Source organism: Cornus florida, unplaced genomic scaffold, assembly GCF_030987335.1.
Source record: "Cornus florida cultivar Cherokee Brave unplaced genomic scaffold, ASM3098733v1 CherokeeBrave_3.0.0_Hap2_Chr05, whole genome shotgun sequence".
Classification (NCBI taxonomy): Eukaryota; Viridiplantae; Streptophyta; class Magnoliopsida; order Cornales; family Cornaceae; genus Cornus; species Cornus florida.
The window spans coordinates 112874059-112891303 of NW_026775575.1; the positions used below are offsets into that span (position 1 = coordinate 112874059).

Genomic DNA, 17245 nt, shown 5'->3' on the forward strand with positions numbered 1-17245 from the left:
GAATGCCAGCATCAGTTGTAAGTAATAGAATCTTTTTCCTGTTATTTCTTGAGGAGAAAGATTTGTGGAAATAAGCTGAACTGCTATCCCCAACTTTCAGCCAGTTCATTCTGGATTTCTGTCTTAGCATGCTTTCTTGGATGTTGGTGAGTGTTATAAGCTTAGAGGAGAGAGATTTTTCCATATGTCTGAGACAAGTGTTAGAAGGAGAGCAATCCAAATCCAATTGACATGCATCCAGCTCCAATTTGACAGCATGAAGAAATGAATCAATGTCTGTAAAGTCTTTTTTGCAGTTTGCTTCAAAACAGGCTTCAACAACTTTAGTTTTTGTACAACTTGAAACATAGCAGTTCCTTTGTTATAGGTAGTCTACACCCCATGAACAGAAGATAAGAAATTCCTATGAGAGCCCCAAGAATTAAAATATTTGAATGGGATGCATCTTATGAGAAGCTGAAAATCCATATTCACCAAAATTGGGCTGTGATCAGATATTTCAGGTGGGAGGAAGCTGCACTCAGATAGAGGAAATGATGAAATCCACCCATGGTTCACTAGAGCTCTATCAAGCTTTTTGGCTATGTAAGCATTTCCAAAACTCCTATTGCACCAAGAGTAGAGGATACCACTGAATCTCAAGTCTTCAAGCTCAGCATGCTGTAAACATTCCTTGAAATCAGTAATTGCAGGGCACCACCTCATTGAGCCTCCATGTGTTTCAGCAATATTGGGGATGGCATTAAAATCCCCCATCAGCAACCATGGAGAAGGAGAGAAAAGACCAGCATTGTGGACAATGTTCTCCCAAAGATACTGTCTTTCAATAGCACAGTTAGCAGCATAAATAAAAGAGCAGTAAAAGGTAATATTCTCTCCAAGAACATTGATTTTACAGTTAATTGCCTGCCTATTCATATCAATGACAGAGAGGCCAATTTGATTAGGGTTTCACATAACCCAAATTCTACCTAAAGGAGAGAAACTGTAATTGTGAATGATCTCCCAATTAGGAGCAAAAAACCTTTGAATGGAATTCACTTTAGATAAAGATATTTTTGTCTCAAAAATGGAGACTAAATCAAGCTTTTTGTCAGAGATTAGCCTCTTGATCTCTGACTGCTTTGAGGGTTGATTCAACCCTCTTATATTCCATGTTAGGAATGTAATCAATGGAAGGGAGGGGTGAAAGAACCTCCAAGATGCCCCACCTCTGATGAAGGTGTAGTGGGCATCAACCCTGACCTGGTGTGAGACTTCTTCCTAGCTTCCTTCTTCAAGCTTCTAGCTGAGATCTTGGTTTGATGAGTGGTTTCTGTCTCACTTAATGATGAAGATGTGCTGAGAGGTATCTTTAATCCACCTGGCTTCTTGAACTGTGGGAATGTGGTAGGGGTAGATTTCTTCACTAGGGCAGTATGCTGAACTTGTAGTGTAGTAGGGTTATGTTGAGGTGGATTATTAAGCAATGGTATTGAGAGTAGGGTATGGTGAGGAAGGGGGGAGGATACTGGAGAGAAGATGAGTTTTTTGCTGCAGAGAGGAGAAATTTTTTGTTTTGGGGATGTGGATATAGGTGTATGGTTAGAGGGAGATAATGTAGATGAAGAGTTCCCAGATTGAGATTGAGTAGGACTAACATGTGTCGAGGGGGATACAGACTCATTGTTGTTTTCAACCATTGGGTTTGTGTCAGAATCCAAAAGAACAAGTGGAGAGAATGGATTGATAGTGTGTATGGGGCTTTGATGGTCTGGGATTGCAGTGATAGTTGTGGGTTTATTCTTCCTTCTCCTTACTATGACCCATTCAGTGTTTGGTAAAGGGGTGTATGCAGGGGTGTTAACCTTCTGAGAGTTACTGTTTGTAGGTGTGGAGGCAATGGTTTTGCCCTTGTCCTTGTTTTTTGCTGCAGGATTGAGAACATTCAAAGGGCACTGTGCTTCATTGTGCTTCAACTGGTTGCATTTGGTGCAAAATTTTGGAAGCCATTGGTATTCCATTCTGACTTAGACAGTGTTGTTATCATCCAGTAGGAGTTCAACATCATACTTTAGTGGCTTTGTTAGATCCAGATTAACATAGACTCTTGCAAATTTCAGCTTTGTCTTGTTCTCTGTTGCCTCATCTGCATAGAGTGGTTCTTCAATAGAGCTAACAATGTAGCTTAATCCTCTGGCTGTCCGGTATCTAAGTGGAATATTGTGGAAGTTTACCCAGGCAGGGACACAAGTAATATGGTTGGGTTTGTTGCTTGGTTGTGGTTCTATTTCATGAAAGAGGATGGGTGTCCAGCAATAGACCAAGGCCTCATGGATAGAACTTTCTCAGCCTCAATACAGGATTTGAATCCGAAAAGGAAGGTGTTTTCCTCCCCTAAGATGGTGTTGGTGAGGCCAAGAGCATTCCAAAGCTTTGCTGCAGCAGCTTGTATAACTTTAAATGGAACTCTCTTGTGAATTGAGATTCCAACAAGGTGTGTAGAACCCCAAAATTCGAGCCCTTCTAATGCAACCTCCACAAGTGGAACAATAAGGTTTGGGGTATCAGGATTGGGAGGTAAGAATTCGAGATTCATCTTCCCTATGTCATGTTTGACCACATCAGTCCAAGATTTCCCATTTCCAGTGGTGATGTGACTTGTGAGGGTGTGGTGTTGTAATGGATTACCATTTTTAGGTGTAGAAAGCTGAACACCTGCAGCAGAAGTGGGAAGAATATCTTTCCTTTTACTATTATGGGCTAAGTTGTTGGTTGTAGGACCCTGTTGAGGGATGTCACATGGTTCAACAGTTGAGTTCAAATTCAAATTCAAACCTGGCTGTGATCCCGCCCTTGGTGACTGGCATTCTGTGACAGTGGTGGTGGTGGTGTTGTTGGATGTTTGAGCAGCTGATGGTTGATGGAGGAGACTGGTGGAGGTGGTTAGCAGTTGTGACTTGAGAAGTTCCACCTCTTTCCTGAGCTCTGAGATTGTTACCTTCTGCTGTTGATACATTTCCAAAGCTTTCCCTAAGTTATCATCATTCCATTGAAGCTTTTCTGTGAGTTCTGCAATCTGGTGACCTGGAGAATTGTGAGTTCTGTGAGTTCACCAACTTTCAGTCATTAATCACATAATATATCTACAGAAGTTTTTAATACCCACATTGAGGGGTTTTTTTTTTTTTTTTTTAACTCATTTTTTATTTATAAGCAAGCTGATATTTGTTGATAGAGAAAACAAACTCAAAATTCTAGGAAAATGATAAAAGAAACCAGAAGAGAACTGCATCTAGGAAAGAACAAAATGAAAAAGGGCCCAAAATTGTTTATATCATGCCCACCAATACAAGTTACCGTAATAGCACAATCTAGACTTTACCTGCTTGGATGTTTGGCATGACAACAAATTAACGTATAACTGAAAGTCCGTTTGGTATGCAATGTGTTTTAGGCGTTATGTTTTTGTTTATTATCAAAATAACCATTTTGTTGTAAATTTTTTTTGGGTAGAAATCAAAACCATGTTTAGTAACGAAAATTTATTTTGAAAAATTTGAGAATTTGTTTTATTTTTTCCGCTATTGTACCAAAACACACAATATCACTACTTTGGTGATATGAACTATTTTACAAACTAATATCAATCATCTGAAACATGATATGGGTCAAAATTTAAATACCAATATCAAAATAGTAATATCACAACACTTCCCAAACATACCCAAAACTTTCCTTGCGTGACCCACGGATCAATGAGTATTTATGAAGGAGTAACATTTTATCCTTAATTCAATTTATGTGAATCCAAGTATAATAAGGGGACATTTACATCATTTAGCTAAAGAAAAAACAAAAACAAAAACAAAAAGGAGTGTATTTATAAAAAAATGGAATGCATTTATCATATTCTATCTATATATATATATATATAATGGACTATGACTATGGAGACATATACAAACAATATTACTTCCAGAACACATATTTCCAGAATCCAAGATGCAGCCCAATTCAAAGGAATGATCGTGACACATAATTTTATTTTACCTAGTCTATTTAAAACGTTTATCAAAGTCAAGAATGTTAATACAAAATATTGATTAGTTTTCAAGATTAGAAAGGAAAGAGATGATAGAATAACTTGCAAATGTGGACTTCTCAATTAAGCCAATAATAGGGAGCAAGGTTTCTTCAAGTCCCAGGAAGCAACCATGGAATCCAATTTATTTCTATTGGACTGGAAAATTAAAAACAACGGTCGTGACTAAACTACCTTAATAAAAATAAATAAAAATAAAAATAAAAACGGATGTGACTAAACTGAGTCAGAATATGGGTTAAAGATTAGGACAATGGTATTATTAAATAAGCAAAAAAAAAAAAGAAGTAATTTAATAAAAATATTAAAATCATTTTATTAGAGTTTCCTAGAAACTTTGAAGTTTGATGTTTCCTAGAATTTTTTTTTTTTCCTAGTTATGTTTCCTAGAAAATTAAAGTAAAACCTACTAAAAATTTGAGGGAAAACTTTGATGTTTTGTAGAAACTCCACGTGTAGGAAAACTTTGAAGACATTCCAGAAACCCGGAAAAATGTTGTAGAAAACTTATGATAGACACGCTTATGTTTATCTTTTTCTATTTCTCTACCGCTTATATGCATCTTCTAGAAATTATAGCATGCCATCCTGTGAGACCAAAAGGGCCATTTGACCTTTGGATTCAAATAATGCATATTAATATACTTTTTCTTTTCCGGTTACCAAGAAAAACATGAAAAAAGAATAAGGAGAAAATTTCAATTTTACTTCTTAATTTTCCTTTTTCTCTTCCCGGCGATTCTTAAATAGAATTTCATTTTTAAGCATGAAAGCAAATGTGAAAGAAACTAATATCTTAAACCATGTATTGAAGTGAGCCCGCTTTGCCATGTCATTGATATGCCCATCCAATAAATATGAATTAAATTGATCCCACCTTCACATAAAAATGCTCTCAACCAACTAAAATGGTGCATATTCATTGATTAGGTATACCAATGGCATGATATGCCAGCTCACCCAATATCTTCTCCTCAACTATCTTAAAGGAGTATTTCGGTTGATTGGACATACCAATGACGTGTTATGCCCAACTCACTGAGAATGACCAAAGCACCCTCCCTTTAAGGAGGGTTGGATTCAGTTGGGATGCAATAGTTGGTTCAACCCTTAACTATTGACCTTGGGTTGGCCTTCAACCAAGCCCCATGATTCCATGAACCTCAACCCACAATTTTTTTTAGGTAAGTAAAGCTCAAGCCACAATATCTGCCAGAAAATAGTACGCTGAAAGGCAAATTTAGTCATGGTAAGACTCTTACCCTTGATTCGGGAGTAACATGTCGGGGCATGGAAAGCTCCATTTCAATGTCACAGGCTAAACACTTGATCAGAGACGCACAGAAACGTGAATTGATCCTTAAAAATTTCGCACCTGCCCGGTAATAGGTCACCCACCTCCAATTATTGTTTGCTTAGTTCATAAGAACATTATATTGAACATAATAATAATAAAAAATGTGAGCTAGTACAACCCTTCATCACTAATCACTTCCCCAAGAAACTTGGTGAGATTTGAAGCAAGGGTTTTCACATGAAGGAGAGGCAATAGAGATGCTCAATTTTGCAATCCACACCGACCTTTATTTATATATAGTGGTTGGAAGGAACGATTAACCTTCCTCGAGTTCCAGTATTCAAGGTTATGGTACGTAAAAGGCTTTGAAAACAGCCATAAGAAATAGTAACTGCCTAACTGGAACCAACATCATCAAGTCAGTTGATTGCATTCCGGGAAACAAATAATGGATTAAGGTGAAAAGTCTCAAGATCAGAGTGGTCCTGTAAAAAAACTTCATTTGAAGCAGGGCTCACAACAGACTGAGTTGCTGGAAAAGTTACTATTGTTATGGAAAAGATGGAAACACTGAAATAAAAAAGGTTAAAAAAAAAAAAAAAAAGTTTCACCACCCCTTCATCGCAACAAAGCCTCTCTCGACAGGGAATACATTAATTCCATCCGCGGGTCTCAGACTCTAATGATTAGCTACTGCAGACCAGGGCGAGGAACGCGCGGCCTCACAGGTGTCTTTGAAGGACTTACCCTACATTATAGATGAAGATTTTCAGTGAAAAAAAGAAAAAAGAAAAGAAAAGAAGTTAACATCTAATACTCAGGTCTAAGAGACAAAAAAACTGGGATGATACAGCTACTGTTTAGAGGCTTTACCTGATGGGCTGGGTTCCCAACACACTCCCACTACAATTCAGCGCCAGAATGGCACTCTCTGCCTGCACATAAAGGGAAAAAATAAATTTGTGAGAATGATTCCTTGCATCCACAAATAAAATGAGTGCATTCATTAAACCCTGATGAAAAGAGTCATTTACACAATTCAGTCATTTGAGTATCATACAAAGTTTTGTTACAGTCTTGCATAAAAGTGTTATATTCCTTAATGCTTTGAAGACAAAACAGTTGGTCAATATTTAATAATAAAACAAAAAAATAGAATATATAACAGAAAAAGTAGTGTAAATGATAGCTTAGAGATTATGGCAAGCATCCATTTGGAAATAATCAAATATGCGAGTGGAAACTTGACTATGTTTACTTTATTGCCATAACTTCCGAAGGCAGGCTATTTACAGATGAGAAGTTGCTCGCTAGAGTTGTATATTTGATTTTCAATCCACATCATTTGGTGGTGCGAAATTCAACTTGATGACCATTGAAATGAAAAAGATTTCTATGGCATGGTATTTGAGTACATATAAATGTATAAATGGAACTATATATTCCTCTCAATAGTCAAAACTGGTATAATTTTTTTTTTGATAAGTAATAGTCAAAACTAGTATAATTAAAAATTCATTGCGTTTTGTTTTCAATGGCTTCCTTTTTCTTCTCAAATCAAAGAATAACTTCATTTGACCAATGATAAACTAAATTCACTCTTCGTTTGACCAATAACAAACTAAAAAATGCACTGACTATATTGTGAACATCATAAGAAAAATGCACTAACTATATTGTGAACATAATAAGAATGCAAAGAAAGATTATGGAAAAGCTTTCGCTTTCCCAAGTAAGAAAGACATTTCTAAAATTAAGAACTGTTTCACATCCCCACTTTAAGAAAACAGGGGAAAATATATCAGGCAACCAGCTATAGCAAAAGTATCTAATTCAGTACCAATATATACTATTAATTTACACATAAAAGGTTACACCACCAAACGCTAAGTACCACCATATAGCCTAGAAGTATCTCCTCTACTTTCTAAAATAGGAAGTCAGAGTGTTCAAGCTCCTGAGGGACAAAAGTGGGTAAGTGAGTTGCTTTCTAGGGTAAAAGAAATAAAAAGGACACTGTAAGTGTTTTCACCTAATTCTATAACTGTCCTAGTCCACTAATCACCACCCACTCTCTCTCTCTCTTCTCACATTCCCCCTCCCCCTAACAAAAAAGAAAGAGAACTCATGAAGATAGCATGATACTAATGTATATTGTACAAGCCCCATTAAACTCGTCTTTGGTTTTCAGTCCCAATCTCGATTAAAGGAAAAAATTATTGCAACTGGAGCATGTCACGCTTTTTGAACATATGCCTTACTATGGAACTTTTTTTTTTTGGGGGGGGGGGGAGGGGGTGGGGGGGTTGATGCTGAAAGAATTGAGTAATAAGCATCCACGCATACCTTAGCAAGCCAACTTATGGATTTCTATATATGAAAAGCCCCCAAGAACATATAACAAATGATATGAAAGAGAGAGAGTGACCTAAGAGACTAAGGAATGGAGTTAGACTTATTGCTCTTAGCTTTCTGCCTTAGCTATTAAGGAACAGTTCTACTATTACAAGCCAATTAACAACACTCGGTCTCCACTAATATGGTGAGAGAATGGGAACCAAGTCCTCCAAGAACAGATTATAGATGACCGGCTTATATGAGAACTTTATGACATCATTTTCAAGAAAACCAACTTATCCTCATTTATTTCACAAAAGTCCTGTATTTTCCAGGAACCCATTAATTTCTAACCAATCTGTTTCTTTTTCATTTGACAGGTAATTGATATGTTTCAGAAAAGTAGCCTTCAGAAATGAACATGACTTCGGACGTTAACATTTTCAGACAGGGTGATGCATCAGGATATAAGTTCATAAAGATGCTGGTTTCTAACATGAAGCATTACAATATGACAACTTCCAGACACAATGAACCACAAAAATGTACTAGATTGCAAATGTGATTTGACATGCGTATCAATGTGTTCTGCACAAGGTGAAAGTGCTGAAAATTGAAGCACAGTCACTATACAGGGAAAAAAAAAAATCCGACAATTGACTCAATGTTATATCAGTCAGCTATACTCCAATGAATGCCAATACAGGTTTGTGATTTTTTTAAATATAATATTCAAGCTTAAAATTTGTGAAAACTTGGGGAAAAAGAAAAGTAACAGAAATTTCAACTTTTAAATTTTCAGTACATTAATTCTTAAGATAATGATAAACTCACCATGACCTAATTATTGTGCAAGACTTATTTGACTAGAATTGATTGTATTCAGCAAAAAGTATTCAAAATAGAAAATATGAATTCTTCTCTTTTTCCTTCTGTTCTGTAAACAACCAAAAGAAAGCATAAAAGAAACGTTTCTCCCAAGTCTATCCTCAAGCACAAGCTGATTACCCTTTTGTATTATACTCGATTTTATTCTCCAAAAAAGGTTAATTGAGATTTGAGTTCATACCGTCTTCCACGTGTATTCTATTTTCCTGTATTGTCTATAACAGAGACTAGTTTTATCCAATAATCAAGCATGCTCTTTCTTCGCTGGGAGTTAGATATGTTTCCACCTCAGTTCTTTTTGGAAAGATTTGGCTACTAGAGATGGACACTAAAGACCAGGCTACTGATTTCCAATTTTGTGACTAAGAAGGAGAAACCAGATATGAAGAAGCATGATAGGCGTTTGCAATAAACTTAAAGATCTTACATGTTCCAAGTTGTCACATATACCATATATGCCTAGTAAAATGGCCATCCAAGTCAAGGTAGAGGAAAGACATCATAAAAGATTCAGTGATTCTTATGAACAAAGACAATTTCAACCTATATTATCACTATGTTAAATCGATACGCCAAATGGTAAAACTCAAAAAGTGCCCTAACTCTCCCTCTTAAACGAATATATTGGATCCTTTAATGCCCCCAACCATGAAGGCTAAACATTTCCAGCTAAGCAACACATATGAACCCACAAAAAGATTAGAGATCAGATAATCAAGACAGAAGGTTAGATTGACAAGGCAAATGGCATGTAACAAGGAAGCTCACTGAGAAAAAGAAAAAAGAAAAATAATAATAAGAAGAAGAACAGATAACGAAAATAGAAAAGATATGCCATACATATTTTTTATATTTATATTTTTTGGCGGATCAGATTTCCTGAAGGTGAGGCCAAGTAATAACAAACCCTGTCTGTGTGGGTGTGTTTTCGGGGGGAGAGGAAGAAGTCCATCCGCTAATGACAATAAAACTGTGTACTGAAATGTAGCTAAAGGAAACTAACATAAAACTACATAGATTTTAAAGATAAAATAAAATTACATAGAATAGTATGAAAAATTATGATCATAGTTAAATCATGAAGTCGTTGAAGTATTATTGAACAGAAAAAATCTAAGCACATGCAACCATGCTGTTAACACTAATTTAAGTAATATTACAAACTCACCATAACAAACTCAACAAAAGCAATGCGTGTAGAATGCACGTGATCCCCCAGGAGCCTCAGGCGAGAAACCTGCAAAGCAAAAATATTAGCTATACTTCTTAACTACCTTTTCGTAGAGCTGATGAGGAAAAAAGAAAAAGATTTTAGGCATCTCCTTACCTCACCGCAAGTTGTTTCAAAGAAATTCTTGACATCAGCTTGAGAAATCTGCATCAACAATAAATTTTTAAATTCCCTACAGAAACCCGAAACAAGTTTCTTTTACATGCAACTACTCAATCAGGTGTAAAAAGAAAAGGCTATTTGTTTACCATTAAAAGACATAATCAAAAGAACCCGGTCACTATTCAGGATGCATCATATGAAAAATAAAAAGGTATAGCAGAGAACTTAAAAGTTTCCTACCTTCTTATCAATATTTGTACAGTACACTGTCCTTGCACACATTTCCCGTTCGTCTTCCGACTATATTTCAGTCATCAAAAAGTTAGAAATTTGAAATCTCCATGGATCTACTAAAATTGAAATACTGACCAAAAGGGAAAAAGTATGTCATGCAGACATCATATAGAAATCACACAGCATAATTGGCTTCAAAGTTATTCATACCCTGGGGAGAAATGTAGGATTCACAGGAAGTATAGCAGTCTTTGAAGGTAAAACCTTAACTGGGTAGTAACCTAGCATTGTCCCACAAAGGTTGAGGGCTGCTCTTGCACCTTCTGTCGACATTAATTCCACATGGTATGTGAGATGTGTGAAATCACATAACAAAGAGTGTTCTCAATGTTACAAAGACAAGCCAAAACAACCCACTTACGCTCGTCAGCAAATTCCACAAATGCAAAGCGAAGATGAGAATGCGGATCGCCACAAACTCGGCAGTCAACAACCTTCAAAGTAAGCATAGCAAAAAGAAAATCAGAGAAGTTACAAAAATTTATCAACCACATCAACCGTCATAGAAACAAAATCATATTCGCCATCATATATTGAGTTTCTGTTTCCTCAGGAATATAGAGTACAGTTTCATAAGAAAAAGGAAGATGGAAAAGAAATGGAACAACTAAGTAAAAAGGTATCCCGTGAGGAAAAAAAAAAAATTTAAACAAAAAATGCTACTAATCCAATTCAGAGGTAAAAGCCCCGAATGAGAAACAATAATTAAAAAATTGATCGAAATCCTCAATTGGGCTCTTTCTGAAACATTCTTGTTTGCACGTCGTCTAAAATGCCATTAATTTAACATAAACAAATGCATTAAAGAAGTCAAATAAGGTTTTAGGCTTATGGAATTATGGAAGAAAACTAAATCAGTTATCCTTTGGAAAGAATCCAGGTGCAGCACTCTCGAAAAGTCAGCAGGTTCATTAACATTCCGAACGATTGAAAAATCTCTTAATACTAAATGGTGGGATCAGAATATGTGAGAAGACCGAAAATTTTGATAAGTTAGAGAAAACAGTAAATACCCGACGTAAGAAGCATACTCTTAAAAAATGCACCATTACCCTGTGATCTCTCTGAACAAAATCTAGATAATAACATGAGCCACATGACATCATTATAACTCACATAACCACTCCAAGAGAATCCATACCACAAATATTTTCTTCAAACGCATTGAATGGCAGATGAATACAAAGAAACTTGGATTTGAAACTTCAAGTGGAAAAAAAGTGTCAAAAGCATTCACACATTATGCATCCACTATGGGATAATTTAATAACTTGATGCCTAAAGCTGCTTGCAAGCATATGATGAAACAGTAGAGGAACTGTAAAAACCTTATTGATAGCAGAAAATGTGTAGACAGATATATCAATAATAAAATGACTAACATGTTGCATACAACTGCCAAATACAGAAGAGTTATAACAGAAGATTTTAGAACAGAAATAATCATGAATATCACATCAATAATAAATTCATATCATCACCATATTAAATTTATCTCGAGTCCATGGAAATAATAAAATGTTAATTACTAGGCTAACAAAAAATAGCCATGCTCAATTTGAGAGTTGTGCAAGCAAAATGCCCAGTGGATCGCAGATTATGGATTAGACTAAGGGGGGGTTACATAAGTTGCCTCTTTTGGTAAGAGCTGATTTTAACTAAATCAATTATCAAGTTCAATTGTAATCTAATTAAGCAATCAATTACCATAAGAAAACAGATAAAATAAACCATAACAATTGTTAAAAATAAGGCACCACACTTTTACAGGAATAACTGAATTTTACTTAATAAATGTGAAATCATCCTCGAAAGCACTTAAAAAGGAAGGACGGTGGGAGTAATAGGCTGACAGCGAATGAGATGAATAAATTGTCAATTTATAACAGCCAGAGAGGCCTAAAATTGTCATTTTCATGCCGAGTGTAATACCCCTAATTTAAAAAGGATAGTCTCGGAATTATTTTAATAGTTTTAATTGCATTTAATTATTTAATTGTTTGATATCCCTTGTATTCTGTGCTCGGACTTGATCACCCGTGGCAATACAAGGGATATCAAACAATTAAATAATTAAATGCAATTAAAACTATTAAAATAATACCGAGACTATCCTTTTTAAATTAGGGGTATTACACCGAGTAACCTCTTCTTCTTTTTTCACTATTAATTTCTAATAACCAGATTTCTGTTATAAGTAAATAAAACTGGTTATCCTTCATTTTAGTATATAAAATTGGTTATCAGGCATTTTATTAGTTTCTCAGTCTTTGTCAAGAATTGGAACAGATTGCACATCAGATCATACATTTTCAGCAAATCAATTTCAAGAGTAGTGTCGCAATTATAAGTTTGAAATTTCTGAAATGAAAATACATATAAATACATCTATTGAGTTGCCAGGGCATTCAAAGAAGCAATAAAAAATGGTAAAGAAACGATATTTTTTTTTTTTTTTTTTTTTTTTTTTTTTGAGAAGTAACTAAGATATTCATGTTCCATACAAGTATAAATTTAAATACATATGCAGTCGTAAAACTCTTTCAAGGCCCGCAAAAAAATTGATACAGCAACATTTAAATGATTTGGGCTCTCTTCAGTGCAGGTCCTCATTTTATAGACCAAATAAGATTTAAAAAAGGAAAGAAAGAAAATACAATCAGTTAATCCTAGTCCCCATCTCTTTTGTGATTTGGAAAGATGGGCGAAATCTTTAAGTTATCAAAATTTTAAAATGAAGCACTCAGGTCTGCACTTACAAAAGCGCTCAAATAATCATCAAACATTTTTTCTTTTTCTTTTTTTTGCTTTTCTCTATCTGGTAAGTCTCAAGAATTCATTAACCAAACAGCTAGTAGTACCTTATCAGCAAAAAGATAAATATAATGAATCGACTAATGTTCAAGTTCAAGTGCGTGAGCACGATAACTTACTTGCCCACAGCTACTAAATAAGGCCGCAAGCCGCTCTTCAGTGATCTAATTTGAAAAAGTCAAAGAGTTTTATTAATGCAGATTCACTTGAGGGTTGAGATCATATGGAACCAAAAGAACAGTCAATGCAATGAGCACCAAGAATTCTGTCTATTTTACTTACATTCTGATCAATGTCAGCAACATAAACCGTTCTCCTAATGCTATCTTCTCTTTGAGCTCTAAAAGCTCTTCCATTCAACCTCCTCCTGCCCTGGTTAAAGGTGTTTCTTCTCTGGTAAAACAAAATATAAAATTTCAGAAAGTATAATGAAGAAGAACACATATAAGCGGATTAAAAAATCAATGCCATCACAAAAATCTTTGGAAATTATTTTTCCTAAATCATTTTATTGTCAAGCAATGGATTACATTAAAAAGAAAGAGAGCGAAAAACCTATTCTCAACAGCATCAGAGGTTTAGAATGTACACAAAAGGATGGATGAACATACATATTAAAACCTTAAAGACTAAAATGAAAACAGCCACAGAACCTGTTGGTCTATAACACAAACACCACAAATCAAAAAACTCAAATCAGTAAATGTTAATGAATAAAAACTATTTAAAAAAAGAAAAAAAAAGAAGAAGAAGAAGAAGAACAAACATAAGAATTGGAAAAAGAAATGGTTAGAAAATCCCAAAAACTATTTGATGTCCAATACCAACACATACCAATTTAGGATAAAACCACTTTTTAACACAATGGTACACTGCAGTCATGGCTTTACATGGCTATTCAGCCCAAATCATATATACAAATGATCACAATCAATGGAAAGATACCATGAGGATGAAAATGAAGACGAGAAACCAAATATGAAATACCCATTGATCTATAACACAAGCATTGAAGAAAATGGGTGAATTTACAGGCTAAACCCCCCATAATTAATAACTGAACTCCAGAAAACCCATAAGAAATTATTGCAGGGATTCCAGCTCCAAAGGGAGTTCTTAGTTGGAAAAAATGTTAGCTGATTTTTGGTGGGGCGGTGATGAAGAAAAAAGAAAACGATGTCAATTGATTCAATGTGCCTTCCTATTCGGGAAGGGGCTTTGGGTCCCACTAATACAAGCAAGATCATTCTAAATCTTGTCATATGAAGTTGGCCTGGTCAATAAGGGGGAGTCAGACTTTGGACAGCATTTTTCAAAAGAAAGTATTTGTAAGCTCATACATGTTCAGACGCTAAATTCAAATGAAGATAATCATTAATTACACTGGAAACTAATAAAAACATAAACCAAAATCCTTTAAAGAAATACGAAAACAACAAACAGAATCCTGCAAAACGCGACAATCTAAAATTAAATCCCAATTCAGAAACCCCTACTCGAACACATAAGAATAATAACACCAAATATGGTTAAATTACATAGATTAGAACCCCATGACGACAAAAATGCAAATACAGAAACAAAATCCAAGTAACAATTCAGAATTTAATATTTCAAATCATATTCATTAGCAATCAAACCAAAATAGCATAAAGATTACAACAGATCAAAATCCCATAAGTAAAAAAAGAAAGCGACAAATTGCGACTTGAAACATTTCTAGCTACCAATTCTTAAATTGGCGTACTAAAACCCATTTGGATAATATAAAAACGACAAATTGAACCCCGGATTTCCAATTAACAAACACCACAAACACATTTCCAATTCAAAAACTCACTTAGAATCAGAATAGTTATAAGTTCACCAAAAGCAGATAATGGACAGATGAATCCCCATCTATGGGAGACCGACAAACAGAATGTCAAAATCCAATTTAAACAAACCAAATGTCTAAAACCCCTTTTTCTATGACACAAACACATATCAATCCGGAATCTGATTTCAAGTCCTTTTAAGCAATGATAGAACAATATGAGTATACTGATAACCCCTACATGAATTTAGAAGCAACAAAAAGGAATCCATAAAAAATAATAATAATACTAGTAATAATTTTTTTTTTTTTTAAAAAAAAAAACCATCAACGTACAACAGAAACACATGATAATTCAATAAATTCAATTCAAATTGCTTTATTAGATGTAAAAAAAAAAATGGGAATTCTACGTATTAAACCCTCATGAACTCAATTATCTATGACAAGAACACGTACTGAAATCTGAAATCCAAATGATAAAATAAGCAAAACCCTCTAATCAAAAGTTAAACTTGAATTACAAAATAAGGAAGAAAAAAAAAACATCAATCAAAATGCAAACTTAAATCAAACACAACAAAAAAAAAAAATGGTAAAATTAAACAATGAAAGGAGGCTTGATGTTATACCCTTCGATTATTCAGATACCCATCATTGCCTGAATGCTTATTAATTGCCAAAAAATTATCCAGGGCCAATTGATCGCGATTGCGATCATTCGAGTATGATGATGGGAAGAACTCCTTGGCCAGCGGATTCAGCTTCAACTTGGATAACATATCAACGATGACTTGCATTTTCAATTCCGATTTGGAATCAGAGTCCTTGGCACCAGCAGATATAGGTTCGGCATTGGTATTAGTATTGACAGTATCAGTTTTCTGTGAAGACAGAACAGCCGGAGCTGCCACTTCTGAATCACCAGTAATTGCCGCACCAGCAGCCATGGAATCAAAACCCCCAAACCCCAGAAAAAAAAAAGTTTTACAGAAAATAAATTATAAATAAATTAAAAGCAGTTCTCTCTCTATATATATTTACTTATAATTTATATATAGATAGATGAAAGAAGATCGAAATTCTCAGATTTAGATGATCTTCGAGTTTAATCTGAATGGATTTCTCTATGAAGATTGAAGCTTACAAATACAGACCCATTTGGAGAAAGAGAAATGGAAAAGAACAAAGATGAGGATAGAGGAGAGAGAGAGAAGGTGAATTAGGGTTTTGGTTGATTCGATCACAGGTGGTAGTGGTTTTTGGTGTTGTTGATGAAGGTGGTTTATTGAGGAACAACAGGTGGCTTTGTGTTTGGCTTTCTCTACCCTTCTTTTAGAGAGAGAGAGAGAGAGAGAGTGCCAAGACTCCAGAGAGAGAAAGTGTTGAAAGTGTATTAAAGTGAGGGACGTTAACATTGGGGAAGAAAGAAACACAGCTAACGTAAGATGACTTAAGCCCCAGCTTTTGTTACTTTCTGTAACTATGGATATGTCATTCATAACTGATTATTATGGATTTGTTGGGATTGTAATTTTATTATTATATACTAATATATTTAAATTTTTTCTTTATCCACTATTAATTTACTATTTATATATATAAATTACTATGTTTTTATTTCATTTGCTCTACAGTTCTTGATTTTCTCAAATTCTCCATTACTGTACTTTAGGGACTGATTGGTGATTGTTGTGATTTTTTGCACTAGCTAGTGGGGAGTAATAAGTGCAGTTTTGTCTTTTAACCAAAAAAAATAAGGGCATATTTGTCCCAAAAGTACTATTTTTGAAGGACTCACCTTGGCTTGGTTGTTAGTTTCAGTGGAGTTATGGGTGGTGGGTGATGATGACAGTACAATTGTTGTGTCATATAGTGTGATGGGAATAGTGCAGATTGTATTGAATGTCATTGGATTTTTTGAATAAAGGTTTTTCGCTTTTGTGATAATAATATAAAAAAAAATGTGATTTTATTAAAAATAATAAGATAACTAATGGTTGATAATTTTATATGTCAGAACAATTTAGTGGTGTGTGTATTCGGTAAATTTTAAAGTGTTAAATTTTAGGAAAAATTACATATAAATGGAGTTAAAGTTCCATATTTACTTAGAGATTGAGTCAAAGTTTCATATTTCTCTAAAATGGATTACTGAGGTGACACATGATTTTTTACTGTTTAGAAAATTGTGGTGCCTAAAATGCCCTTCCCTAACAAAAAAGTAGTACCTTCAGTTCAAAGAAGTAGTACCTTCAGTTTAAAAAAGTAGTACCTTCGCGGGTGTTTAAAAAACATGGTACCTGGACACCAAAAAGTAGTACCTTCAGTTCAAAAAAGTAGTACCTTCGCAGAAGGGTATTTTAGGCACCACAATTTCTA

At 34.7% G+C, this 17245-nt stretch overlaps 1 protein-coding gene across 1 annotated transcript; it reads right to left on the reverse strand.

The window, feature by feature from the left end:
- Positions 1 to 5792: 5792 nt before the first annotated feature.
- On the reverse strand, positions 5793 to 16277 carry LOC132308666 (polyadenylate-binding protein-interacting protein 9-like). The gene is made up of 10 exons (XM_059806827.1): positions 15496 to 16277; positions 13330 to 13440; positions 13167 to 13211; positions 10595 to 10667; positions 10384 to 10496; positions 10180 to 10239; positions 9934 to 9981; positions 9775 to 9843; positions 6255 to 6316; positions 5793 to 6129 (listed from the first exon to the last, which is right to left on the reverse strand). Exons 1-10 carry the CDS (start codon positions 15811 to 15813, stop codon positions 6072 to 6074), a joined length of 957 nt encoding a protein of 318 aa, XP_059662810.1. The 5' UTR covers positions 15814 to 16277; the 3' UTR covers positions 5793 to 6071.
- Between the last annotated feature and the right edge of the window lie 968 nt (positions 16278 to 17245).

Excerpts from the sequence above, each read along its gene's own strand:
- LOC132308666 (XM_059806827.1), bottom strand. The coding sequence starts at position 15,813 with ATGGCTGCTGGTGCGGCAATTACTGGTGATTCAGAAGTGGCAGCTCCG. Across the intron at positions 13,212-13,329 it reads TTGCTGACATTGATCAGAAT|ATCACTGAAGAGCGGCTTGC; the intron begins GTAAGTAAAATA and ends TTTTCAAATTAG. Across the intron at positions 9,844-9,933 it reads TTGAAACAACTTGCGGTGAG|GTTTCTCGCCTGAGGCTCCT; the intron begins GTAAGGAGATGC and ends TTTGCTTTGCAG.